The sequence below is a fragment of the Anas platyrhynchos genome, chromosome W (assembly GCF_047663525.1).
Source record: "Anas platyrhynchos isolate ZD024472 breed Pekin duck chromosome W, IASCAAS_PekinDuck_T2T, whole genome shotgun sequence".
Taxonomy (NCBI): Eukaryota; Metazoa; Chordata; class Aves; order Anseriformes; family Anatidae; genus Anas; species Anas platyrhynchos.
The window spans coordinates 1,491,862-1,518,875 of record NC_092620.1 but is presented as its reverse complement, the minus strand read 5'-3'; the positions used below and the strand labels follow the sequence as shown (position 1 = coordinate 1,518,875).

The 27,014-nt window shown below is 41.5% G+C and overlaps 2 protein-coding genes across 9 annotated transcripts in view; one reads left to right on the top strand and one right to left on the bottom strand.

Annotated features, from left to right (window-relative positions):
* The window catches only part of LOC101803787 (mothers against decapentaplegic homolog 2), a 60,523-nt gene extending 36,096 nt beyond the window's left edge, over positions 1-24,427 (bottom strand). For 3 of the 8 annotated variants that reach the window (XM_038169592.2, XM_038169601.2, XM_038169600.2), the window contains exons 1-2: positions 24,329-24,427; positions 14,212-14,504 (exon numbers count right to left, since the gene is read on the bottom strand). In XM_038169592.2, the coding sequence (XP_038025520.1) occupies positions 14,212-14,447 (236 nt within the window). In that variant the 5' untranslated portion in view covers positions 14,448-14,504; positions 24,329-24,427. Of the gene's footprint in view, positions 1-14,211; positions 14,505-14,777; positions 15,269-15,310; positions 15,398-21,554; positions 24,140-24,197 lie in introns of those variants that run through there. The other 5 variants (XM_038169595.2, XM_038169593.2, XM_038169597.2 and 2 more) reach the window with 5 other exon arrangements.
* The window catches only part of LOC119712996 (immediate early response 3-interacting protein 1), a 349,750-nt gene that overhangs the window by 300,902 nt on the left and 21,834 nt on the right, over positions 1-27,014 (top strand). The gene's annotated exons all lie outside the window — the stretch shown is intronic.

Below are 27,014 nucleotides of genomic sequence, written 5' to 3'. Positions count from 1 at the left end.
CTGTTGAGACGTTGCATGCAGCTATGAAGCAAGTATGCTCAGCAACTCAGCCTGAGAAATCGCTATCTGTCCTCCACTCTCATACCACCTCTATTAAAACAGAGGATTGAGCAATTCCTTTCTAATAATTAAATTACCACTGAGTTGTTTCGACTAAAGAGAAATGACTAGTGCAATCTTCTAGAAAAGGAATAAGTTTTTTGTTTTTTTAATAGATTGACAAGTTACATAAGGAATGAACAATCTAGTTTCATACCACATGTGGTTACCTTTGCTTTCTAATAGGAAACAGAAAAATGAAATATCATGCCATGAGTTAAGATGACACCCAATGCAGCTCCACAGACTGACACACTGCATCATCCTTAACAGGGACTAAGGTGAAGGCAAACCTGAACAGAATCAGGAGTACCAAAGAACAACGGATCTTTACAGAAAGCCATATCCATCACAACACTAGCTGAGCTGTCCACAACAAATGGCTCTGCTAACAGTTGATGGCAATCTCAGAGGTCATATTTTCAAAAGACAGAGCTCAGCACACGCATTTCAGGACTAGCTCTGCACAAATATTCAAAGATGACCTTTGTCTCAAATTCTCCAACCACTATTAGTCAGAGTAGGTGAAAGCTTTTCCCACAAGCTACCAGGTACAGCTACCAAGGGCAAAGTCAAATAATTTCTCTCAAGCAGCCTGTCCTCCTCCAAGTGGGCCCTTTTACATCTGGTGGACAGCAGAAAAACTGAAGACGTGACATTGTGATTAACTACCTCAAACTAGTGGGTATTTGGGGTGGCGAGGAGGAGGGATTAGCTGTGCAAGACATTTATCTTAGCCACACTGCCTGAAAAATATGCTAACTTGGCAAAAGATTGCTGTTAGAACAACAGTTACAGGAATCTTTTAATATTTCATTTCAAACCAAAGCTGCTTCTGGACAGCTTCCCCTATGGATTAAAAATCCACCTTGTGAAACCCAGGAAGACAAGTGACCACAGGACATATATTAAAGTGCTCAATACAGCAAAGCCACCATAGCAGAAGGAACTCCTGTTGCAGCCTGCAGATGTGGGCACAGCTAGCAGAAAACTGGTGAAACTTTGAGAGAAGATGCTGACCTTAAGACATGTCCAAACAAGTATCTTTAGAGATGAGGAATAAAAAAGAAATTCAAGTATTACATAACTAAGGTCCCCAGTACATGCAGAATTCCCTGCAACTAAGAGGAGTTGAATGAAGGTAAGGTTTGAGCCATAGAGAAAGCTTCCCCAAGCAACATACTGGGGAGAAGAACTGAATGGTACCTGTGCTGTGACTGTTACAGCAAATTGATATATGCAAATAAAAAAATGACTGGCTTCGGTTAAATCACACTGCCTTCACTCACAGCAATGCCTGTATTTTATTAGAAATATTAAAGACAATTCATAATCATCAAGGAAGCCATAAAAAGGCTTGAAGAAGTATCAGTGTTCAGGTACAAGAAAGCAATTTTTTTTTTTTTTTTTTTTTTTTAAATGTACTTGGCTTGTTTGCTGAGATACTGCATGGCCTTACACGTTGAGTAAAAGCAAAAATCAGTCAGACAAGGTGCCTGGCTACAGGTCTCTATTCTCCTCAGGCCCAGAACAGAATATGGGACCCCATATCAGACATTAATGACAGAAAACCTCAGTATGCATGGGACAGATCCCTTAGAATACAAATCAAAGCCTATTTCTTGAGCTTCACCGCCTAGAGCTAGGCAAAAAGGAAACATTAATATGACAGACAAATCCTGAAGTGCTTGGCATCTTGTTTATGATCCATACCCAGAACACACAACTGCAGACAATGCCTACAAGCACTCTTGCCTCATATGCAGTTGCTTAACAGCTGAAGTACTTTCTAAAGACATCCAATAGTTTTCCTCTTCCTCACTCTACTTGTCAGGTGTCAACCCTGATCTACCAGCACCTGCCCTGTGCTGATGTGGCAGTTACCCTGCTCTCTCCCTGTACTACTGCAGCCAAAGATCAGAATTTCAGAAGCTTGAGAGTATCAGCATTCAAGTAAACAGACAACTTCTCAGTGCAAAGGGAACTGGTGAAATCCTGGGAAAGGCTGGTTACTGGAGAAAACACCAAAGGGTCTCCACCTGAGGAGCACATATTCCAGCTCTGGGCCACGGTAAAGTCTCATCACTGAGCAGGATATTACAACATTTTTTAAATGGTTGTCACCAATGCAATTTGCCACAGGCACAATCCCATTGGCAGTAGGCCTTCTGTTCTCCACCTATATTCATCTCACTGAAAGACATGGGAAACAGCAAAACACTGAGCTCTAAACACTAGCAGACTAATGCCTTATTAAAGCAGTAAGATAGATACATTGGACATAAGCAAAACAGACAAAAGTTAGATAAATGAACAAAGAGGCATTATTACAGAAAGATAGGAAAGAACTACCAGTAAGTTTTGGTGAGCAGATGCTGTGCTGCTGCAGACTTCCACAAATACATCTAGATTCAGAAGGTGCTCTTAAAAAGTGTAGTTAGAGTCCATTAAATTAACATTTGAGTGACCTATTAAAGAGAAAACTCTTTCAACCAAACACCTGAAAGTCAAGCAGTACTTCAAACACAGCTTTCCATAACAGAGCTGAAAGACTCCATATCAGTTGATACTAGATTTTCTTCATGTTCAAGGTTTCAGAACTACAGCATGAGTTAAAAAGTTACTTAAAATATCAACAGAAGAACTTGACCTGAAGCTTCCCACAAAACTAAGAGGAAGTGAAGACCAGTTCTGGAATGTAACTCACCAATTCAACTCAACAGTAACCTTAAAAATACACATTTAAGCAACACTGAGTTTACTTCTTTTGTATCTGGCTTCTACCTATCCAGTAGGTAAGAAACTGAGTGCACAAAGAAATGCTCAGTTTACCTCCAATTACAGACAAAGACTCCAAGTCAAAGTTTTTAATTTCTGACCTATCAAAACTTGCTTGCACATTTCAGAATGAAAAGCCACAATTTGGGGAATCTTTTTTCTGAACAAATGCTGAAGTCAGATTACTGTGCAGCACTCGTCCAATGGGATTTCCCTGATCTCACTGTTCTTCTGCCAATTTTGAAACATATGCAGTGAGATGTGAACCTACTCCAGCTTCTGATTTTTCTCTTGTATCCTGCTGTTCTGCTTCAAACAATGCAGCATGACACAGGCCGACAAAAGCTGTTCATGATGAGACTATAGCATTGTATGCAGTAAGTTTCAGAAGTTTTCCACCAACCAGCACAGCAACCAAATCAGAGTAAGCAAGTAGTAACAAGCAGTAAACAAGACATGGGGAATTGCTTTTATTAAATTGGCAGGTGTAGATTACAAGTAGGATTAAATCAGTAGGGAACCCATTAACTGGCTATTTGTGTTCAAAGCTGCAGCAGTAAGAGAACTGCAGCATGTTGTTTATCCTATAAATTCTTCCTAGACTAACTGCCTGATCTACACAATTTGGAAGTTTTTCCTATAAAACTGTTTGTCATAAAACATTCACATTAGCAAACAGCGCTCAGGTGCTTTGTTACAGTAACAAGAAAACTAAACTGGCTGACTTCTACAAAACAGGAATATAATGAGCAGAGGAATCTTTACCACACTGAATAGCTGGCCTGATAAAGACATTAATTACCACAGTAAGCCAGTGAATAGTTTAGCACTGACTTGGGCTGACTGAAGCCTGTTTCTTTACTGAAGAAAAATAAGTACTATTTATGAGGTTATTTGAGGCTTAACATTGACTGTGCTTTATTGTCAATATATTCTTGAATGATCAAGATGTCGTCTTAATGATAACATAAGGTGTCATATACAGATATTATTCCTGCTAGTCATAGCTTGTTACTAGGATCTACTGAGTGATAAGTTGCTAAAGTAATCACAAATCACCGTTTTTCGTTTGCCTAAAATTCCACAACCCAAGCATCCCTTCTTAATCTGGCACAAATACTTAACAGAATATAAAATCAAGCTAATTTAAACAGTTTTTTATTCCAACTCCTGACCATCTCTTCCTGCTTCTTACCACTAAAGCCATCTTAATGAGGAGCAACAGTTACTTGAAGATAAAGAACTTCCACAGATTCCAACAGCTTTTCACCCCTAAATTTGCTTTCCATATCAGTAATGCTCCAGTAGGAACAATGCCTTAAGCTCACTCCCTAACCAAATAATTCAGTTTATGCTGGTGCGAAGGTAGCATTATCGTACACCTTAGAACAAAAAAAAAGAATCATCTCCACTTATACTGAAAAATGAATTAGAAGTCGGTACAGTCACCCAAGAAAGGGCAGCAGAGCCAAGACTAGAACCCACATCTCCCTAAGACTGCACCCAGTGCTCCAATTAGTACTAACAAGGTCTTCAAATTCAGCAATTTTTCCTCCTGACTCAAAAGGCAAGCTCTTTTTAACTATGCAGCATTTTGCTATTGGCTAGTATCTGGCACATTTACAGTTTTACATGTTGCTCTGCCTCAAATGACATGCCAACACTTTCTGGTTGGCATACCAACTCTAAAAAAATTATAGGGGTAAGTCATGTGACTTCCTGAACCACATGACTTTAAATTTGGCAGCCCTAAGTTTCTTTGTTTAATGCTCTAAGACTTCCTTTTTCAGGATGACATCAATATTATAAGATGTAGTAATTTGAACTACGTCTACAGTGAAGTTTCATCTTAGTTAGCAATTCAGTCCTCAACATCACAGCTGTGCAAGAATCAAGAGTAATATTTTAGTATATTTAATAAATCTTTACTCAATTATATTATAACAAGCCATCACTCTTAATTTCAATTAATGCTACTTTAGAAGGCTAGAAAACTTCAATTTTCAAATTTATCTTTTAAAGAGTGACTTACCTACACTACAACAAGGCTCCTGAATGACATAATATACACTGCCTAGACAGCTCCCTACTGATATTCTTCTGCATCAATACACTAGGAATAAGGTCTTGCTGCAAAGCAGACAGTTGAGAAGAGCTGGTAAAGGAATAAGTTACTAGAAAATAAACACTTCTGTTCACAAGTCCTGCATCCTACCCTACATAACAAAGACAACAATGCTATGAATCAAAGCAAACAAAACTTAACTTCTACATTGTAGCCTGAAGTTAAGTAAAAAGGGCTAGAGAAAGGGGAGTGGCAGTACTCAACTTCTTGCCTTGCTCTGCTTTGAGCATTCGCTATACTCTGTCACAGCCCAACCATCCCAATCCATAAAAGTTCTTTAAAAAACAGTACCACAAGACAGTGTTGACTGGCTCACAAAAGCAGATTTTCAGTAATGAACGCTCAAAGCGCTGTTTTCACAATCAAGCTTCAAAGAGGTATTCATTTAAAGCTAGTTTCTGAAGACAAGAACATTAAGTTGTGCAGTTATTCAGCTCCCTTGAGTAAAGGTTTTAAAATATACAGAGCATGAATATTAATGCCAGACAAATTGGTACTTCCACAGTTAGGTGTTGTTAAACCATAGTTAACTGATCTGAACCAACTTAAATTATTTTTGATTCAGCAGCCTAAAAGAAACTGAGAAAGCTGTGAATGGCCACTAGCAGATACTTGGTTTTAATTTCCAAGTTTAGTTTTGTGAAGACACCAATTAAACTGACATATGATAGTTTTGAAATTCAAGGAAATGCATAAGAGTTTTCAAGTAGACATAGGTAGCATCACCAATACTGTCTTATTAATTGCTCACCTCAGGTTTACAACTTCAGCTTCATGGAGACTGGAAATCAAACTCAATATGATTTTTATTTCTCATTATATGACCACACAGCACCTGGGTATCCAGAGAGCAACCGGTATTGCTGCTAAAGACTGAGGCAAAGAAGGCATTAAGCACCTCCACCTTTTCCTCATCTCTTGTAGCTAAGTTTCCCCCCGCATCCAGTAAAGGATGGAGATTCTCCTTAGTCCTTCTTTTTGTGTTGATGTATTTATAAAAGCGTTTTTTGTTATCTTTAACGGCAGTAGCCAGATTGAGCTCCAGATGAGCTTTGGCCTTTCTAATTTTGTCCCTGCACAGTCTCACAACATCCTTATAGTCCTCCCTAGTGGCCTGCCCACTTTTCCAAAGATTATAAACCCTCTTTTTTCTCCTAAGCTCAAGCCACAGTTCTCTGTTCAGCCAGGCTGGTCTTCTTCCCCGCCAGCTCGTCTTTGGGCACATGGGGATAGACCGTTCCTGCGCCATTAAGATTTCCCTCTTGAAGAGCGCCCAAGCCTTCCTGGACTCCTCTGCCCTTCAGAACCACCTCCCAAGGGACTCTACCAACCAGTGTCCTCAGCAGCTCAAAGACAGCCCTCCGGAAGTCCAGTACAGCGGTTTTACTGGTCCCCTTCCTGGCCTCGCCAAGAATAGTGAACTCCACCATTTCGTGGTCACTCTGCCCAAGACAGCTCCCGACAATCACATCCTCCACCAGTCCTTCTCCGTTTGTGAAGAGAAGGTCTAGCGGGGCACCCCCCCGGTAGGCTCACTAACCAGCTGCATCAGGAAGCTATCTTCCACGCTCTCCAGAAACCTCCTAGACTGCTTTCTCTGGGCTGTGTTGTGCTTCCAGGATATGTCAGGGAAGTTGAAGTCCCCCACGAGAACAAGCACTGACGATTTCGCAACTTCTGCCAGCTGCCTATACAACTCAGTCTCCTCATCCTGGTTTTGCAGTCTATAACAGACCCCCACCAGGGTGCTTCCCTTGTTGGCCTTCCTGCTGATCCTAACCTATAGGGATTCAACCTTATCATTCCCAGCCTCAAGTTCCACAACATCAAAACACTCTCTAATATAGAGAGCCACACCACCACCCCTTCTGTGCTGCCTGTCCCTTCTGAAAAGGGTTCTCTCCTAACACTGTTTCCAGAGGAACCATTCCCCTGTTCCCCAGCATAATTGGGAAAGTCACCAATATTCTACTGCCTTAACATGAGAAGCAGCAAAGGAATTTCTATGTTGCTATTGCTGAAGTACCCCATTTTGGGGAAAGATCTTAAAAGCTTGAGACCAATCTATTCTAGAAGCCAGGTTAACTTGACAGCTCTGCTGTAGCAGTGATCAAAAGCACCCTTAAAACTAGGTTATTGCATACAATCACTTCCCAAACAAACATGAAACAGAGTCTGTACTACCAGTTAGTATGCTGAATAAAGCCAGCGAGCTTTTGTCCTGGTTTCACTTAGGACAGAGTTAATTTTCCTCCTAGTAGCTGGTAGAATGCTATGTTTTGGATGAGGATGAGAAGAGTGCTGATAACACCCCAATGTTTTAATTGTTGCAGAGCAGTGCTTACACCAAACCAAGGATGCTTCAGCTTCTCGCTCTGTCCTGCCAGCGGGCAGGCTGGGGGTGCAGCAGGAGCTGGGAGGGGACAGACCCAGGACAGCTGACCCAAACTGGCCAAAGGGGTATTCCATCCCATCTGATGTCATGCTGAACAACAGATAGGGGTGGCTAGCCAGGATGGGGTGGCCAGCTGCTCGGGTTTAGGCTGAGCATCGGTCAGCGGGTGGTGAGCAATTGCATTGTGCATTACTTGTTTCATACACATTATTATTAGTACTACTATCACCATTATTATTAGGACAGGAAAGAAAGGAAAACAATAATAATGTCTTTATCTCAATCCACAGGCTTTCATTTCTTTCTAATTCTCTCCCCCATCCCAGAGAGGGAGGGGGGAGGCTGAGCAAACAGCTGTGTGGTACTTCGCTGTCAGCCAGGTTAAACCACAGCAGCATTACACCTAAATTATAGATGATTTTTTATTCAGTTATCTGAAGAAAAAGACACCAGAATCTCAATTTAAACCATTTGCTTGCTCTCAACCAACAGTTCCAAGCTACCTGTCCATCTTTAAGAAGGTCTTCTCTTTGCCCAATTTATTTCCATTGTTACCTCCTTTGTAAATACTTGTAAGCAACATTATTTAGCTCCATCTATTGAGGCCAACATTATATAATACAAGAACCAGTTTTCAGAAAACAATTTTAACACATAATAAGCTATGCTTAAGTATAAGAACAAAAGAAATCTTGTGTCAGGGATCAATAGCATTAATCACTTTTACATCAAGAGTAGGCTTTTAGGCTCAGAAGTCTGTATTGGGTCTGGCTGGAATGTTAACTTTCCCAGCAGCAGCCCATACAGTGCCGTACTCTGCAGTTGTAGCTGGAACAGCAGTGTTATCACACCAGTGTTGTGTCTGCTGCTGAGCAGCAGTGGCACAGTATTAGGCCTTTCTCTAACCCTCTTAGGGGGTGGGCAAAAGGTGAGGAGAGAAACATCACTAGGGCAGCTGGCCTAAACCAATCAAAGGGATATTCCATACCATGTGATGTCACACTCAGCAATAAAAGGTGGAAACAGGAAGAAGAGGGGAGGGGTGGGCTCTCGTTTGGAAGACGTCGGTCCTCCTCTCGAACACCGGCTGCGTGCGTTGAGGCCTTGCTTCAAGGACGTGGTCAATCATCGCTCATTTGTGGGAAGTAGAGAGTAATTTCTTTCCTCTGCACTTCCATATAGCCTTCATTTATTTTGTTTGTTTGTTTTCCTCCCTTCTTTTTATTTTCCTTTTTTCCCCTCCCTTTCCCCTTTCCCTTTTTATTTCCCCTTAGTTAAATTGTTAGTTCATGGTAGTCTTTATTTAATTATTATAATTATTTCCCTTTAATTAAACTATCCTTATCTCAACCCGTGAGTTGTTCTTTGCTTTACTTCTCCCCCTCCTCATCTAAAGGAGGGGGAGTGAGAGAGCGGTTGTGGGGTTTAGCTGCCCAGTACGGTAAAACCACCACAAAGTCACACAAAAGAAACTCCTGTATATGCAGATTTTTGCTTCATAAAGAAAATACAGCCTTCAGAAGTAGCCTACATATATACACACAGACATTGCGACTTAAGGAAAAAATGGTATTAAAATCATCTTCTATCTGCAATGCTTGGAACGAATACCACCACCATAGTATTTCCTCAGGAGAACTTGGGTGTGATCAGTTCCATGACAGCAGTTTAAGGAGTTACCACCATTCACTGTTGGTGGAACTGAAAAATATGCAACAGGTACACCTTTAAAATATTTCATCCTAACAAGCTCAGCAGGTAGCTTGTAATCTCAATGCCAACCAGCCACTTCACTTGCAATTGTCTGCTTTGCATTTTATCCAATACTCCCTTGAAGTCTTCTATATTCCCAAAACCAGAGTCCACTGGGGGGTGGGGGGGGTCTTCTCTGCCTGAGTGGTAAAGACACAGAATTCACCTCATATTTGAAGCAGAAGCCAGGTGCTTTAGAAGTTTACTTGTTGGCTATAAATCAGCCACACTCTTCAAAACAACTGCAGGATTTCGGAGGCTGCTGAAAAAAGCCAAAGCAAGCTTCTGAAAAATCAGGAAACATAACAGAGGGATGCTATCCCTTATATTGAGCAAGAAGGGCAGAGGACACAGATAAGACTACATTTTCCACATTCATATCAAACTTAAGCAAGAACAACTGTTTTGCAGATAGCACCTTCTAAAACTCTAATGGCAGAGCAGGATGGAAAGCAAGGGTCTGACAGGAATATCAGCCTTCCCTCTGCACTGGGAGCAAGTGCTTCATTGCACTTAAGACTCTAAAGCACCCTAGAAAAGAATCCTTGAATAGGGATTTAAAGAAGTTGGTCTTAAAACCTTACTTCAGCCAGTATACTGCCACATCACTTTTCCATTGATATTTAACATCATTTTTCTCTTGTGCCAGAGATTCCTCTACTATCAAGCAGTAGTAAGATTTACCTCCTCCGCAGAAACTCAAGATCTCTTATTAAAACCAAGATTCAAGTGTTAAGTACTGTTTCATACACAGTATCAAAAGCAAGCTTACATATTAACTGTAATATAACCATTAACATCAACACAAATTTGTCTGTTCAATAAGAACATTTGTTCTTTTAACTTAGAACCATGAAGTTCTTCGATGCTGTATTAAACTGTTTTAGAGTACTGAGTGAGCATACTGTCGTGGTTTAACCCGACATTCTACCAGCTACTAGGAAGAAAATTAACTCTGTCCTAACTGAAACCATGACACACACAAACATCTGGAAAGAAGAAACAGAGGTATACCGTTATAGATGCATCTTTCAGTGCCTCCTCCTCCCAGTCAGCAACAGCCGTGTCAGGGCACGCACAAAAGCTCCACTCACTACGCAAAACTAAAATGAAGACTACAGATGCTGAGATTGATGGGAGGCACCTGTTTCTTCTTTATCCACCTCCATATAGGACAAAAATAAAGTGCAGCTCTGCACTGAGCTATATCAGGGTCTGCCCCTGTTCAGCACTGCACCATGCAGACTGTGCCAGCAACAGAACTGCCAGCAGTGCGAGGAGATGCAGCAGCACTCTGTGGGTCCAGCAAGGGGGTAAGCAGGCACAACACAAGGTGGGACCTGCTGGGGGACAGCGAATGGATTACAACATAAAACAAAGAAGGAACACAGGTGTGCCTGGGGAGTGCTCAATACTGACAGGTCATCTTTTATTACACAACCTTCATATAAAACCTTATTAGAGCTGTCACAATAGCCAAGTGTTGGCATAGCAGCAGAATTTAGCATGCACTTATGTAACACTCAGGAAGGACTTAGTTCTGCATTAGTTTTCAGAAACATATGCTCTAGAGAATGAGGCATCACAAAGCAATATAGCAATAAAGCAATTACCCTTCCCCTAGTCCCCCCCCCCCTTGTCTTTAACTAAAAAAATCTACAGAACCCCAGTCATTGCTACCCAAAACCTGTTCAACCTAATCTCTGTTGACATTACTTATGTTATTCGGTATTTTACAGAAATCATTTTAGCAAGTCTAAAACAACCAAAAAAAATAAAAGCCCCCAAGCATAAAGACAGAAGAGACAAGTGATCCCATGAAAATACTGCAACGCCAAAGCCAGTGATTTGTTTCCCTACTTTGAATTGCAATGTTACATACTGTCACCACTGAAATGACTTTTTAAACAATGAATATAGACTATAAATATCAGTTGATTATTCACTGCATGGCATGGTTTTGTTTGTGAATAGCAGTAACTAAAATCCAAGCCCTTAACAAAGTACTTATTTCAGCAGAATAATCCATGCTAATGAGAAACAAATTGCTCCGGTAGAAGAAATCTTACAAATTAGTACTCATGTTGTTTCTTTACTGACTGCTTCTGGTGCTCCATTTTGTATGAAAACTGCAAGGGAGAGCATGAAGACAATCTTAAATGAAACCGAATTCATTACATACCTTAGAAAAGTGAACTCAAGAACCAACATTTAGTTTGAGGATACGCAGGGATTATGAGATTAGAACCCTACTGGCTCGCTGGGAAGATTCAGCAAGATAACTACAAATTAGAGGGCTACTGTCAAAAGGACCTCTGTACTTATTTAGCCTCTGCTCTAGATTACTGACCCACTTATGAAGAGCTAAGCATCCCTGCTGTGTGATGCCAACACCCACCCCATCTGTTTGCTTCTGCTTTCTCACAATCTCTATTAGTCTGTGTAAGAAGCTGTGTTAATTACCACACAAGCAGCTTGAATAGCATCAGCCTCAGTGTGTGGTCACCTTGACCAACAGCACAGAAACAGAGCCAATCTAATCACAGCAGATTATCAAAAGCAAAGTATATGCAGATCTTTGCAGTTTTATCAATTTCATTCAAGCTACTTTCAGTTTTGAGAAAAGCTTGTACATGTTTATCCATTCCAGGTTTCAGCAATGAAAATACAAACAAGTTAAGTATTGTATTAGCCTTGATGGATATTTCCAATGGGACCAGAAACTTGTGAAACCACAAGGGAAACTTCTCTTGAGGGAATAACACAACAGTTGCAGAAAGAGGTATCTCACAACACTTGTTAATAAGCTGAGTTAAACAGTATCAAGAATTAAATCTAAAGCTAGTTAAAAAAAAACAACACCCAAAGCCCTCTCACTCATGTCAGAACTGCATCTCAGCAACTTCACACCAAACTTCTTGCAAACTTTTTTTTCCTTCCATGTTAGCAAGTCAGTCATTTATTGTTCATCCCTGTTGATGTACAGATTAAGATATTCATTAAAGTGAGTCTCAAGCAGCAGTTTTATTAACTTACTAAATCCAAGAACAAAAATCTCCAGAAATCATTACAGTACTCAGTTGACATTTGTTCTTTCTTGGGAACCCAGACTACTGCTGTCAAAATGAAAATATCAATAGTCCAAAAGCCAACTTCAAAACTCAATTCTGTACAGCACTGTTTGCAACCCTGATATCATCTTGCCCATTAATTTTAAACTAACAAATGGCTTTTGTGTTAAACCTTGTGAAATAGGCAGCACTCGAAGAGCTGTCTAGCTCCCATCTTACTCATAAGGTAGCCAAGAAAAGTAAAATTTCAGTGAGCCCTTTTTCAACTGAATAACAACAGTAACAGCATACCTGAGCAAGAACTGCTCATCACAACACTAAGACTATATGGAGTGTAACTGAGCTTCACATTCTGTTTTAAGGAATTATTTACTACTTCAAAAGCCGTGCAACCAGGAGGAGCCACCCAAATACAGACAGCAAGAAGACCAGGAAAACAATGATATACTGGCATCTTATTTGTGCCTTTGAATACTGTCATCACAGGCATACTTGTTTAAATATCCTGAAGTAGCAATGTTTACTGCCTAGTACCTTTGCAGGAAAGCTCTATGAGCTTGCTCCAAGAACTCTATAAATTAAATACATGTTTTGTATAAATCTATATCCTCTGTAACATGAAAAATCTTCCAATTAAGCATTTTGTCTTTGCCATTACTTTGACTTGGATACATTTCTGTGAAATGGCTTTATGTATTTAGCCTAATAGGCTCCAATCCTAGTCTACTGATACACAAACTCCAACAAATATTTCACTTCTTAGCTGACAAAAGAAAGCAGAAGGGAAACCCAACAAACTGGGTTTGTTGGACTGCTCCAAAGGAGAAGATACAAGCAGAATGCAACATTAATTCTTCCCTTTCTTTTGTTTCTAAAGTAGTCATTGATCCAGAACACATGTATGGTTTTCCCAGAAAGTTATGTCAAATCTAAAGGAGAATGCTAAAATCATTATCAGATAACAGCCATAACATATTTGATAGGTAGCAGTCATTACTGCCACCGGTCAAATGTAGCACGCACCAAGATTAATATAAAGTTTAAAACTCACTGGGACCAACGTGCTAATAATACAGAAATTAAGGTCATAAACACATGCAGTTTCTCTCCTTTACAAACTACGACATATGTCAAGGGACTGAGTGCCCAGAATATTCCTGTGTCACCAGATCCTCCAGCAATTTCATAGAGAGACAAAACATCTGTAGAATGATTTGATATTTACAGAGTACACTTGATGAGCACCTTTAGTGGGAATTCTGTACAACATGAATCTAGAGCACGTTGCATTATACTTACAAACACAACCCTTGCCTCTCACACAGCAGTTGCTATGAATTAAATTGAGAAAGTCAAAGGGGCAGAATGCAAGCCATTCATCTAAATATATATACACACACGTAAGGAGCAGAAGAGAAGTTCTAGAAATACTTCAAGTTAAATGAAAAGCACTTCCGTTAACCAATGACATAATAATTACAGTAAATAAGTCTTCAGACAACCTGCCTCCAAAGCTAGTTTCCCTTCAAAAGGGAAAACAGATGCAACTTGTAGAACTTAAACAGAACTAGCATATAGAACTGAAAATAATAATTAGTTGACTGAAGTGTTGACCAAGGAAAAACTAGTCTTTTTTTTTTCCCCTGAAGCAGAAGCATAGCTTCAAACAAGCCCCTCCAATTACAGTGTTATCCAATAAAAGCATAAGGCAGTGTTATGAACTAAGAGCTATGTGAGTCACCACCAGAACACATACAAATTGGAATCTAGTTAGTAACAAACAAAATGTAAAGTTATTACTAAAAATTGTGACTTGACAAAGCATGTGGTTCAGTTCTAAGAACTGAATCAAGGGATACATAAACCCAAAACAGGCTTTAAAGAATTTTTAAATGAATCAAAAGCATACAACTGATTATTTGTTCACATGACAGCCTAGACATCTGTTTAGTTTAAGAGGTTATAAAAGCTTCAAACACAACAGCACTTACCTTGGTATCGTCACACATTTTGTATTGCAATTCTGAGTGGTAATTGCCTTCTCAAGCTCATCCAGCTGTCCTGTTTTTTTTAGCTTCTTGACCAAGCTTTTCACTGCTTTTTCACACCACTTTTCCTCCTGACCATTCTGCTCACCACCACCAGCCCCTCCAGAGCCACCAGCAGATTTTTTCCACCCCAGAAGTCTCTTCACAACTGGTGGAGTGAATGGCAATATGGATGACATGACTTTCACCAGACAGAACACTCAGCACGCAATAAATTAGTGATCCCCGTCTGATCCCTAAAAACACAAACCAAAACAGACATTAGCACTGAGGTTTCACGAGACACATACCTTGCTTAGGACCTTTCACTATCAAATGCCATAGGACATGGCATCTCAAAACAAATCAGGTAACAGTTCAGTACTAGTCTGCGCATTTGTTACTATGTCAATGAAATTAAAGGACAAACTTTCTACAGTCACTCCAGCAGTTAGCTACAGACACCTAGTTTTTCCCTCACATCTTTCCTGGCTAAAGTTTACTTCAGAAATTACAAAACATTAACTTACTTGAATCTAGCTTTGCACCTGGGCTGAGCTGGTTTTAATCATTTGCTAAAGTTTTCCACAAGTGACCGACAAATTGCATACCCAGATTTGCACATGCTGCCCATCTCCAAATTAACTTAACAAGCAGAACTGTGTTTGGAGTGCCATTTAATCATTATGAGTGTTGACAGAAGTCTTTCAGCAGCCAACCATTTGGCAAGCCTTTCTTTCATCTTGTTACAATTTAAATAACTACCACTTTTTGTGCCACTGGGAACACAGATATGAAATTCACTCAAGTTTGGCGATGAGCTTATTCCCCTGTTCCAGGTATGTGAATTCCAGAAAGTTACCTTACTTCAAAACCTCAGCACACTTAACTACATGAGTTAGTTTAGTCAGCTGAAAATACCTTGCTCTAGCGAAGCACTAAGGCTACCTTCAGGCTACTCGATCAGAGCTTTCAAGGCAGCTCATGTGCATCCCTGTCCTGAGCAGGCACACTCCTCACTTCTATTCAAAACATACAGCCTCACTTAACTGATGTTTCCTACCTGCAAAACAGCATGGTTCATTTGGGATACTTCAGGCTACATTATTTCTGGGTAATTCATGCTTTATCACATTGGTTCTTGCTGAAACTGTGAAGACAAGTCACCAAAAGCTAAATTATATTCCACAGGTAGCTTTAAATCTTAACTTTTTGACTTCCATGGAACAGAGCATTCAGTAGGAAGGACATTAGAGTTTCAACTAAGTTACACCTCAGTGAAGCAGCTTTTGAGATCACCTGAAAATATGACCAAAGCAAGGATTGTAGTGGTTCAGGCTCATGGAGATTGAGGTTCTGATTAACAGGGACTTCAGAATAAAAACAGTCACTTTATGGAAGTGATTCAAATAACCTATCCTAAATCAAGGCATTCGTTTTCATGCAAAACTGTAACACGAAAAGAGCTTTAATTCTTTCAAAAGCGTTAAATTATTAGGGAATTGTGGCCAATACATCAGACTGTAAAAGCATTACATTGTAGCCCTGACTACAGAAAACAAGACTAATAAACCCAATATCCAACATTTTCAGATTAAACACTGAATAGGATACTCAGGCTACGGTTTCTTAAAGAGTCTCCAGCCACCAGCTGCACAAGGTGTGACCTGGGACAGCAGTTACTCTGAACTTCATCACTGAGACTTCAGCTTCCGAGCACGGCCAACACTGAATGCTTCAGATGCAAGAAATTCAAAGGGAGCAAACCAAAGGATGATAGCCTATTTTGCTGCAAAGCCCACACTTTCAAACACTGGCAGTTGATGGTTTAATATCCGAATACTACATTCAGTGCTGACAGATGCAGGCAATGGAGTACCAATATTATTGCTTATCCACATGCTAACTCTCCTCAAGTTTACGGAGCTCACTGACACACAAGATAAGCATTTCCTGTTCTTTTGCTTCAAATTTGACCTTTCAGTGTCCCAGAATACTCCCTTGATTATCAGCCTCATGAAGCACAAGCTTCGGAAGGGTCACACTTACCACAGTAAATTGCCTATTCTTCCAGGCCCTTGAGGCATTCTCAATGTTTTTATCTGATTTTCAGCTTTACAACACCCCTTAAAGGTGAAGTATCCAGTCTTGCAGTATTCTTTCCCTTAAAAGATATCACTGAACTATATATAATTTCCTGTATTCGCTTTCTTAAAACAAAGACTACAACTTGCATTTCTGCTTAACTGTGCATTGACTAAGATTTAAGTGTTGCAGCAGGAAAAGTTTAGAAAGCCTATACATTTCAAAAGCCTATTACATTTCAACTCACATTTTTCTGCCATGCTCTGAGGCAAAGATCTCCCTTTATCCATTTTCAAAAGTCTGTCAGTTCAGACCTAACTGATCAAAACTTTCCAGATATTTTACTTAGTTTTAACCAGCTCCCTCACATCAATGTTTACTAGTTTCTGTAGATGTTTCCACAAAGCACAGGTTTATCTGCTACCCCATGGCTGTTTCTACAGGAAAGTTTTGTTTGTTTGATAATGGGATATCTGCACCAAGTCCTTTATTACACTGATTCTCACACCTTACCAGCTGATTTTAAAAGAACATACACCACAGCTGCAGACAGATTCTGGGAGGCTTTAACTTCTGCCTTTTAACTATGGCTACACCACATCAAGGATTTGCCAGGAGCACAGTAAGTATTTCAGTAAGTTATTCCAGTTATAGCCCTGCTATCTTTCAAAGGCCAAGCAGAGAAAACATGACCCAAGTAGGGCAGGACTTGATTCACCTCAGTACTTCAGCCAACTGTGAGGAATACTACTCATAGGAGACTATTTCAACCAGTTTAACTTATGCAAAAAGTTGCACCCATCTCCATGCCTAGAGGAGGCACTAGGAAGCACACTGCACAATTAGGTTGAAGGTCAGATGAATCTAAATTATGCAAGGAAAAAGCAACAATTAAGTAGTTAAGAAATACCCTAATGGGTCCAAAGAATAGTGCATCTAGCCTGATGTCCCATCTCCACCAGTGGCAAAAGGATATGCTATCCAAGGCCAGCACATGAGCCTTGCTGGTTTACAGAGTCTGTTCCCTCCGTAACACTTCATCTAAAATTGCTGTAGCAGCTATTTATGGACCTGTTGTCCATGAATTCATCTAACCACTTCCTGAACCTGCCTTTACAACCCCTTGTGGCAGACAGCACCAGAATTTAACATCCAGTTTTTAAATAAGTATTTTTGGATGTTTTGATATCTTCCAAGTTTCAGACTGTGCCCCTTGTTCTTGTGCAAGCTTTGCTGAAGAACCGTTTGCATTCATCTTGTCCATAAGCTTTGTGATACTGTACATTTGAATCACGTCCCTCCCACAGAGGACTGTCAGCCTTTTGTGGCAAACAAAATATCTGAACACTGCTCACATAGTTTGGAAAGCTCCCCTGGACAGATGTCAAGCCTGAAGTTTTCCTTCTCCAATTAAGTTACAAGCACTTGAAAAGCATAGCAGAGGGAGTGATCTAAAGACCACAAAGAAGTTACACGAAACTACAGCTAACATCTTTTCAGTCACAGTACACTAAAGCTCTCCACATCAGCATTACAAGAAAAAGCACAAAGATTTATACCTCGAGCAATTTGCAGACAGAATACAGACAGCACACGTGCTGCTGAACATCTGGCAGCAGCTCAAAAATCTGCCCCTGGGCTGCTCTGCAGCCCTACATCTGCACTGGGTTCTTTCTCTGTCCACCAATAGAAACCCAGACATCAGACTTGTACCAACAGGCTCAGCAGTCACTGCTACAGCTCTTTTTGACCAGAAAACCCCATTTCAATTTACCACCTGTAACTTCTGCTTTCAAACTGACATAGGAATATAAGGAGTTTTGATCTTTGTTGCCAAAACATCACTCCCACACTGTCACTGCTGACACCAGCCTCTTGGTAAAAACCCTCCTGTAGTCTTTTTCCTTGCACGCTTCCTTCATTCACAAAACATGTTTTCTCCAAACGGACCCAGAAAACATTTGCCAACACCACAAGCAATATTACCACGTTGCTAAAACAGCTGCAGATTAAATACAGGCTAAACACATAATAATGCTTTTTCCTTATTATTTCCTTGTAGTCCACAGGCAGCCACCTCCAAACACTGAACTTATTTAGGGCCTTTGCTTTTTAAGGACCTTACACATGCTTCCCACCACTCGTTCTTTGTGCTGCCTCTCCACTGCTTGTTCTATTCCACTGATGCCCAACACCATAGCCCAAATGTTATATTTTACCTGTCCACATACTATTTCCACTACAACATATCAATGTAGTGGGACTCTAATTACATGGAAATTTCCAAGACCCCTTTCTGAGTTCAACTGTAGTTGAGTTATCAGTATGATGGCAGAAACGTGACAGCAGAAAGCTATCACTATGTCATCCCTTTCCACATTCCCTGGATTGTGCCTTAAAACTACAGCTTTGAGTACTCAAGGAGCTTAAAAGAGAGGTACAAGTGTCAGACTGCTAGCACACAAGGAGCACACGCTGTTATACCTAACAGATTAAAACTGGAAAAATGTACAGATTGCCTAACTTCTGTGGTATGTTTCATCTCTGCCCCCATAGTATATTCTGCTTCCTCTCACACGTTTCTATAGCAGGTCAACACAACAGTTGGCAACTTGTGAAGTCACAGTTTGAGTGATGTCTGTTATTATTCCATTCTGCTGTGGTTCTCTGGAACACAGATTAAATATTAAGCCCACAATCCCAGAAATAACTAAGCATAAAAGAGGAGGAAAACCTTAAGGGCAGTACACTTGCAGACTAAAGTCTTCAAGGGAAGTTTTCCTTTCCTGAGTGTCTGGAACTTACTATAAACACACTGGTACTACCAAAAATATCAAGTGATTTCTGGCTAATTTATTCTAAAGCCTTATGCAACATATTTCATATCAGTCTGCTTATTTATCTTAAACTTGAAATAAAGAAATGGGATCTCTCCTGGTTTTACTGGAAGTATTCTGGCTTAGAAGAATCTCATTTTCAAGTGCTCTTCTGGAATAAAGAGGACAGAAGTTAAACTCCTGAGGAAAGAAGATTGAGGAAAATCCTTCGTAGCATTTGAAAAAGTCTACAAGTTCATTTCCTTCCAGTTTTAGTCCCATTTTTGAAATATTTAAGATACTTTTTTTTCCCATTAAACCTGGAATTTGGAGATTCTATACCAATTTCACCAAGTGTACAGTGCCTCACATATCTCAGAGGAGGGAATATCTACCCTTTTCCTTCACGTCTCCCTGTGGCATTAGTTCTTCCAGAGTAAGCACATTAATTGAGGCAGTCTATTTAAAGCAGCATCAACACCCTATGTTAGGCTAACCAGTACTGAGATGTGACGCTTTAGAGTACATAGGTTAGGCAGTACTGTATGTCACCCACATTAATGCAAGGTCATCAACAGTGAAAAACTTTGAGAAACAATAAAGCAAGTATTTCATCTCACAATGAACAGAAGCAAAACAAAATTAATTTATGAACTGCTTCTGAATTCTTGAAACAGTGTTATTCCAAACAATGAGGCAGCTTATTCTCGGCAGAACCTAAGAAAGTTTTCCTCAATGCTAATGATGTCAACTTGCAGGAAACCTGAACAGTGTTCAAACTAGAATTCAACATCACTTTTTCCCATTCAGACAGAATGCATTCTAGTTAAAGAACTTGGCAAAACAGACAGGAGAAGACACTTTACTGCTGCCACTATACCCACAACCCCTACAAAACCTGCCTTTTGAGACTCCAGGGGGCTCATGCCTTCTTCTTCTCCCTCAAACATGTATTAAAGACACCTGGTTTCATCATACTGGAGAGGCTTGAGCCTGCTGTGCATACATACATTTCCAAAGAAAAACCACACATGGAAGTTAGACAACACACAAGCTTCTCTCCCTGTATTCAGGCCAGAGTGGGACAGCTTTAAGTACTTCCTTCCCAGCTGTTGGGCATTGAGGTTTTTTTTTGCCTCGGTACGGGCAGAGAGCTGGGGAAAGGGGAATGCAGCCCTGCTGAGCATTGTCCCCCAGATCCACCCCCCAGCCAAGCTTCCCAGCCAATTAGGCCAGCAGGGGAGAGTGGCTCCAGAGTACTCCCTCCAGAGGGGCTCGAGATGGCCCGGGCTCCCAAAAGCAAAACCAAGGTCCAGGTTCAGAATTGACAAGAATTGAAGTTCAAGACAGGCTGTTTGTGGCAGCAGCAAAGGAAATTCTCCCTTCAGGACAGCTTCAGAATTAGGATTTTGCGATGTGCCAATCTACAGCCTCAATTTGCACATTAATTTTTAAGTTTCTTATGGTCTAGTATTGCAATGCATCTTGAAACTCTGTAGAACTTTTGTCTTTATATAGCTCATTAAGGAGAGAATTACTTTCAAAGTAGACTTTTTCCTTTTACTCATTTCATAAAGTTTGATTATGAATCAAACAATAAAATTCTTGTTTCTCATATGCAAAACTAAAATAAGCACTGTCCTGGTTTCAGTTCGGGCAGAGTTAGTTTTCCTCCTAGTAGCTGGTGGGGTGCTATGTTTTGGCTTAGGATGAGAAGAGTGCTGATAACATGCTGATGTTTTAATTGTTGCAGAGCAGTGCTTACACCAAGCTAAGGACCTTTCAGCTTCTCACTCTGTTCTGCCAATGGGCAGGCTGGGGGTGCAGCAGGAGCTGGGAGGGGACAGACCCAGGACAGCTGACCCAAACTGGCCAAAGGGGTATTCCATCCCATCTGATGTCATGCTGAACAACAGACAGGGGTGGCAGCTGCTCAGGGTTAGGCTGGGCATCGGTCAGCAGGTGGTGAGCAATTGCGTTGTGCATCACTTGTTTCATACACATTATTAGTAAGAGTACTATTACCATCTTTTTTTTTCCTGTCTTAATCTCAACCCACAGGCTCCATTTTCCTGATTCTCTCCCCCATCCTAAAGAGGGAGGGGAGAGAGTGAGCAAACAGCTGTGTGGAGCTTAGCTGCCAGCCAGGTTAAACCACAGCAAGCACCAAAATGATAGAAAAATTTAGCTCCTGAAAGTTGTCTTCGATTACTAAGGACTACTGCAAGCTACAGCCAGATAAGATAACAAAAAGCTTTACTGCTATTAGAAAATTAGCACATTGGAAGCAACACATGCATTCACATAACACACTACAATTGCATATAACTAGCTGAGATGCTAACTTCACTGACTTTGAATTAAACTAATAGGACTAACATATTTTAGCAACTCTCCTAGAATTACCTGAGAGGAATATTGCCAGAACTACAGTCAGCCAATTCACTTGTCCCTGCAAAGCAGCAAACGTTTTCCACATCCTTCCTAGTTATGAACTCACAGCATTGCTCCTCAAAACTGGAAAACCTCAGTAGTGCCACAAAAGCACCAAAAGGAACATTCCAAACCACAGTAGTTTAACCTCTTCTCACCTTATTTGCTTTGATTAAAATTACCCAGGTGCAACAAAGGTCAGTTTCATTATTTTGGAAAGTATATACTGCTGGGGTAAAGCTGACAGGTAGCCCCCAAACCAAAAAGCAGGTACCTGGTTCAGCTTCTAGCCATATATCTTAGCACGTTCCCCCCTCCATTAAACAATACACAAGCACATTTAGTAATTAACTAATGCAAGCTGACTTTCCAAACCAGCCTAACATCAACAAGTGTTTCTCCAACAGGCCAGGCTCCCCTTCATGTCCACTGCACACTGAAGTGTCTTACATTATGCTCATCTCACTCCAGCTTAATTTAATCAAACTCAAGCCCTAGACTACGCTGATAGGAGATCCGGGAGCTGCTCTTGCAGTCTCTTTCTTGGTCTTACTTCACACTATGGCTGTCAAACACACAATGACAATAAAAAGTCATCTGGAACAATACCTTTCTCTTTGTAAGACGGTTACTCTACTGGAAGTTGAAAGCATCGTTTAGTAAGAATTTTTGCAGTGGCCAATTTCTTCTAGCCCAGAGCACTGAGCACAGGTCTGCCTGTGCTCTCCATTCGGTTTAATAAATAAATAAATAAATAATCCCATTGCATGACCTGCAGCAATTCTGTTTAACAAATCAAAAATTACAAGTATTTTGGCAAAGTAAGCTTAGGTATTGTTTGCCTCTCAGTACAATTCACATGAATGACTTTTCACATGAATGAATTCACAAGTGAATGACTTTTATCATTAAGCCACAATCTGAAAAGCAGAATTTACAGCTCACTTAACAAGGTAGGCCCATAAACGGATGCTTTCAATTACAGGGCATTTACATGCAGTCATTAAGGCAGTGCTGAATACATTTGAAAACTCCAGAATACCTTTAATAATAATTAAAATTCTGCACACTGTTCTTTATATAATCAAGACCTAGGAATTTTCTTCAGTCTCAAACAGAGCTTGGATTCATTGCTATCCAGAACCTACTACAAAGTCTGTTCTCCCAGTACTTTTCTGGGAAAGGGATCAGAAATGGAAAAAAGTTTTGTTTTTTAAATTTGCGTTCACTAGCACAGATTTTTAAGCTCCAATGAACTCAATTATATCAACTGGTGCTCAACACTTCTGAAAGATCAAGTAGAACAGGATCAAGTAAGAACACCTAGGAGGGCCTTTCATTTGGAGATTCCCTGTGCAACTCAAGCTCATTTGATTTTGCTCACACACCTAGCTTCTAGGTGGAAGGAAAAAAAAAAGATCAGTTAAGAGACCAATGTGTTGGGTTTTTTTTTTAAGCTCATTTTTTTCAATTGTGTTTTTTATTATTATTATGGTCAAACAGAATCTCAGGAAAGCTGACTAACTATTCTCCAAGATTATACTACCCATGACCAGATTCCTCCATAAAGAGAACTGAATCCTCCCTCTTGCTCATTTTAACAACTGTTGGCGTAGTCCAAGTCCAAACCACACAACTACCAAGTTATCCCATTAAATATCTTAATAGGAAACATCCCAACGAAGATAACCCAAAGAACACACTTAAGCGAAGCTTAAGCCACCTCAACTAAGAACCTCCCCTTTCCTCTTTTTCAAGGGGATTTACAGTTAACGCTATCTTTTATCATGACAGTGCTAAGCAAATGAAGCAGGGTGGGGAGAGTCTGGCAACTTCAGCCACCCCCATTTAGTTACATTCTCATTCCCCTTTAAGTCACAGGAGTTTGCAAACCCTTACATTTTAAAGCTATCCCTTTGAATAAACATGGCAAAAGATTGACTCATATACCACACAAGTGAAGCTCTAACACTATGATAAAGCATAAGAAAGTCTAAACAGTAACCTTGTTTGTTAAAAAAAAAAAAAAGCCTTAAGTTTTTTTCCTCAGTCTAGAGAGCAGAACAAAGCCTAATCAGCCTCTCATTACAGAGGTCAGCCTCATAGATGTAACACCACAAAATAGTTTGAAAGCACAGCTCTCCGGGCAAAAAGTATCACACCTGCAAACAGCCAAACCTGCAAGTTATGTGTAGCCTCCTTCCTAATAAGCTGTCATTACCACCTCCTTGCTATCGATGGAATCTCACGCGTCTCTGACCACGATAACAGGAGCCCGACATGCAACAACAACAGGCTGAAGCACTTCCAGAGACCCCCGTTTGGAAAACCCGGCGAGAACTTTTCCTCCAGCCCACCCGTTGGTGCGTTAAGGTGAGCAGAACACACAGGGCTTTTGGCAGCCAAGCACCGCGACGAGCGGCCGAGAAGCCTCAAACCAGCCACTAGCCGGGCCCCCAGCTGGCAAGGGCTCCTTACACACCCGATTTTTTCCCCTTTTACCACCCGGAGCCCGCAGGACAGCACCCGGCTCCCCTCCCCGTTCCACCCCCGCAGCAGCACGCCACTGCCCCGCTGTAGGGGCTCCCCGCGCTCCCCTCCCGGCTCCCCGCGGACCCAGCTCAGCTCCACGCCGGGGAGGTAGAAAACCCCCAGGCCAGGAAGTAAGGCCCTACCCGATCCCCTCACACCGCAACAAAGCGGAAACCCCAGCAGCTCCAACCCCCCATGACGAACCCAGGCCTAACCTCCTACTCCCCGGCTGGCTGCGCGACCACCCTCCTCCCTCAGCACCGCCCCCCTGCTCCCATTGGTCGTAGCCTCGATCCGCCCGCCCCCAATGGTCGCAGCCTCGGCCTGCCCACCCCAGCGGCTGGGAGAGGAGGCGGCGCGATGGCCCGCAAGTACGTCGTTCAAGGGAAAAGGGAGAGGAGATTGGGGGGCGGTGGAAAGACCCCACCCCCTACCCCCTTCCCGCGAGCGATTGGCGAGTCGAGAAAGCGAATCAAAGGAAGGGCGGGGGGGCAAAAGCAGGGAGAGAACGGGAGATGGGGAGGGGTGAGAGGGCGCGAGACTCGGCCCCTCTGGCGGTGTGACGCCGCTCATTGGCTTCGTTCCTTGTCACTTTTCACTCGATGTACCCGCTAGGAGAGGTTGACCGGAACGGCGCAACAGCGTTTGCGTGACGCGCAGGCGCACTGGATTTGTGACGCGAACGGTACTTCGCTCGTCTCTGTAACCTTCCGCGCATGGGAACGGGTGGGAGCTGAGAAAAAATAGTGCCCTCCTTCCCGACAGAAATTACCTCAGGGCCCGAGACTGGCCCAGCATAGGGCAGTCCCTGGCCACCACCCATCGAGTGGCAGAGCCAAATCGATGTTCCTTGTGTGAGGGAGGGCGAAACACCATCCTTTGGAGGATGGGAGCAGGGCAGATGCCATGACAGCCCATCAGGAGGCTGAGGCAGGAGAGGGATGCAATCCTGCGCCCTGATTCAAAGATCGAAGCCAAAATTCCTTTAAGTGGTATATTCTTTATTGCAGCGCTGGATGCACGGGGGATCTCTCCACCTATCGTGCATACCCAAAGCGGAAAGCAGTCTTGAATTTATACAATCAATCTATCAATATTCTACAAGCACCTATACATATGCATTACCTATCCCCGCCTTCCCTCGCTTCTCATGCTAATTAGCCTTTTGGCACCTTGCGCCTGCGTAGAGCCTCCCAAGAATTGTGGGCAGGGGTCTTTGGGACGTGGGCAGGGGTCTTTGGGAGGAAGACCCCGAGTCTTCCTCACAGTGTACTTTTCACCTTTGGTCAGGAATCTGCTGAGTTGGCATGTTTCTTAATTGCAAGTGCTGGTTGTTGCTAATTCTTCCGTTTGTTGTATCTTTATAATGAATTCCAATGTCGAGTTTTGAGATTTATAGTCCTTGCATTTGTTTCTCTGTCCGTCTGCCGCTTCCTTATCATGAGTTCCAGTGTCTTGTTTCGAGATATACAGTCCATGTCTGGGGATTGTCCTTGCCTCCCCAATGCCTCCCCAATACCTCCTTAATCAATCCCCCCTTTTCTTTTCCCATGCAAATTCTTTTGCATCAGATACTTTCATTATTTACAGTAACACAACAAAGCAGGCATCTAAACAACATGCACACAAATATTCCTAACACTACTAATGTGATTAGAGCAATGAACACTTGTTTCAACCATTGGAAGTTGGGCAACCAGGAGGTTAACTTATTCCATATTTCACTAAAACTCCATGAAAGATCATCTTTACTGATCTCATGTAGGACCCTTGTCTGCTTCCATATTTCTTCCAGGTCGGTAGAGATCCTTCCACTCTGATCTACATACATACAACAACTTGTATTTATTACTGTACAGACTCCCCCTTCAGCAGCCAGTAACAAGTCTAGGGCCATCCGATTTTGTAATACTACCTGTGATAAACTAGATATCTCTTCTTGTTGAGCCTTTATAGCATCCAGAGTTTTGTTTTCTAACTTCTCTATAATTGCAGAAATATTAACTATCGCCTTTTCCAATTCACTCACTCCTAACCATGGGATAAACCATCGAACAAAACTATGAAAAGCGGTGTGTCTCTCTATCAATGGATTGTTAATTTTTCATCTAATTCTCCGGATATGATTTCTCAAATAACCTCGAGGCACTACATCATGTATGGTCAAATTGGGGACTACTGCTCCAAGAGTGCAAGTTCCCTTCCAATTCTCGGGCAAGACCTTACGGGCTGTATCATTGCATAGCCAATACCACCCTTTTCCTTCTGGAACTGGCCAGCTGGTTGAATTTGCCCAACTGCTAGTTGTACTAATATCAATTGTTTGATTACAAGATGTCTGATTTCCCACATAAGTAGTACCCGTATTTATACAATCCTGTTTTCCCATACCCTTAGGCGGGTTACACCTTTGTACACATACATAGTAAGATTCCAATGGCACGAAGCTACTAACTTCTAGTTCCAAAACTTCTTCATATTTTCGACCCCAAGATGTGTTTTCCCACAAATTAGTCCAAGGTAAGTTTGCAGGCAAGGGAATCCTGATTAACGATACACCCTTATTCCCATGCTGTGGCAGATGGGTGCATACCCAACAGTTTGTCTTATTAATTACTTGAGAAATTGTTTGTATCAGGGACAGGTGTAAGTTCTCATCCCAAACTGCCCACCCCGAATCTGAGAACCACACCCCTGCAATCATTAGGATCTGGAAAACCATAATTTTTGTTGGTCCAATTGGAGTGGTGGTCCATATCCTCGCCAGGGCCTTCTTCACCCTTGAATCATGGATCCAAGCTGCTTGCTCCTTAATCTTAATGGCGGTGTGTGTTGTCAATAATACCTGGTATGGTCCCGTCCACTTTCCTTCCGTTTTTCCTGTAGGGGTTGTCCTGAAAA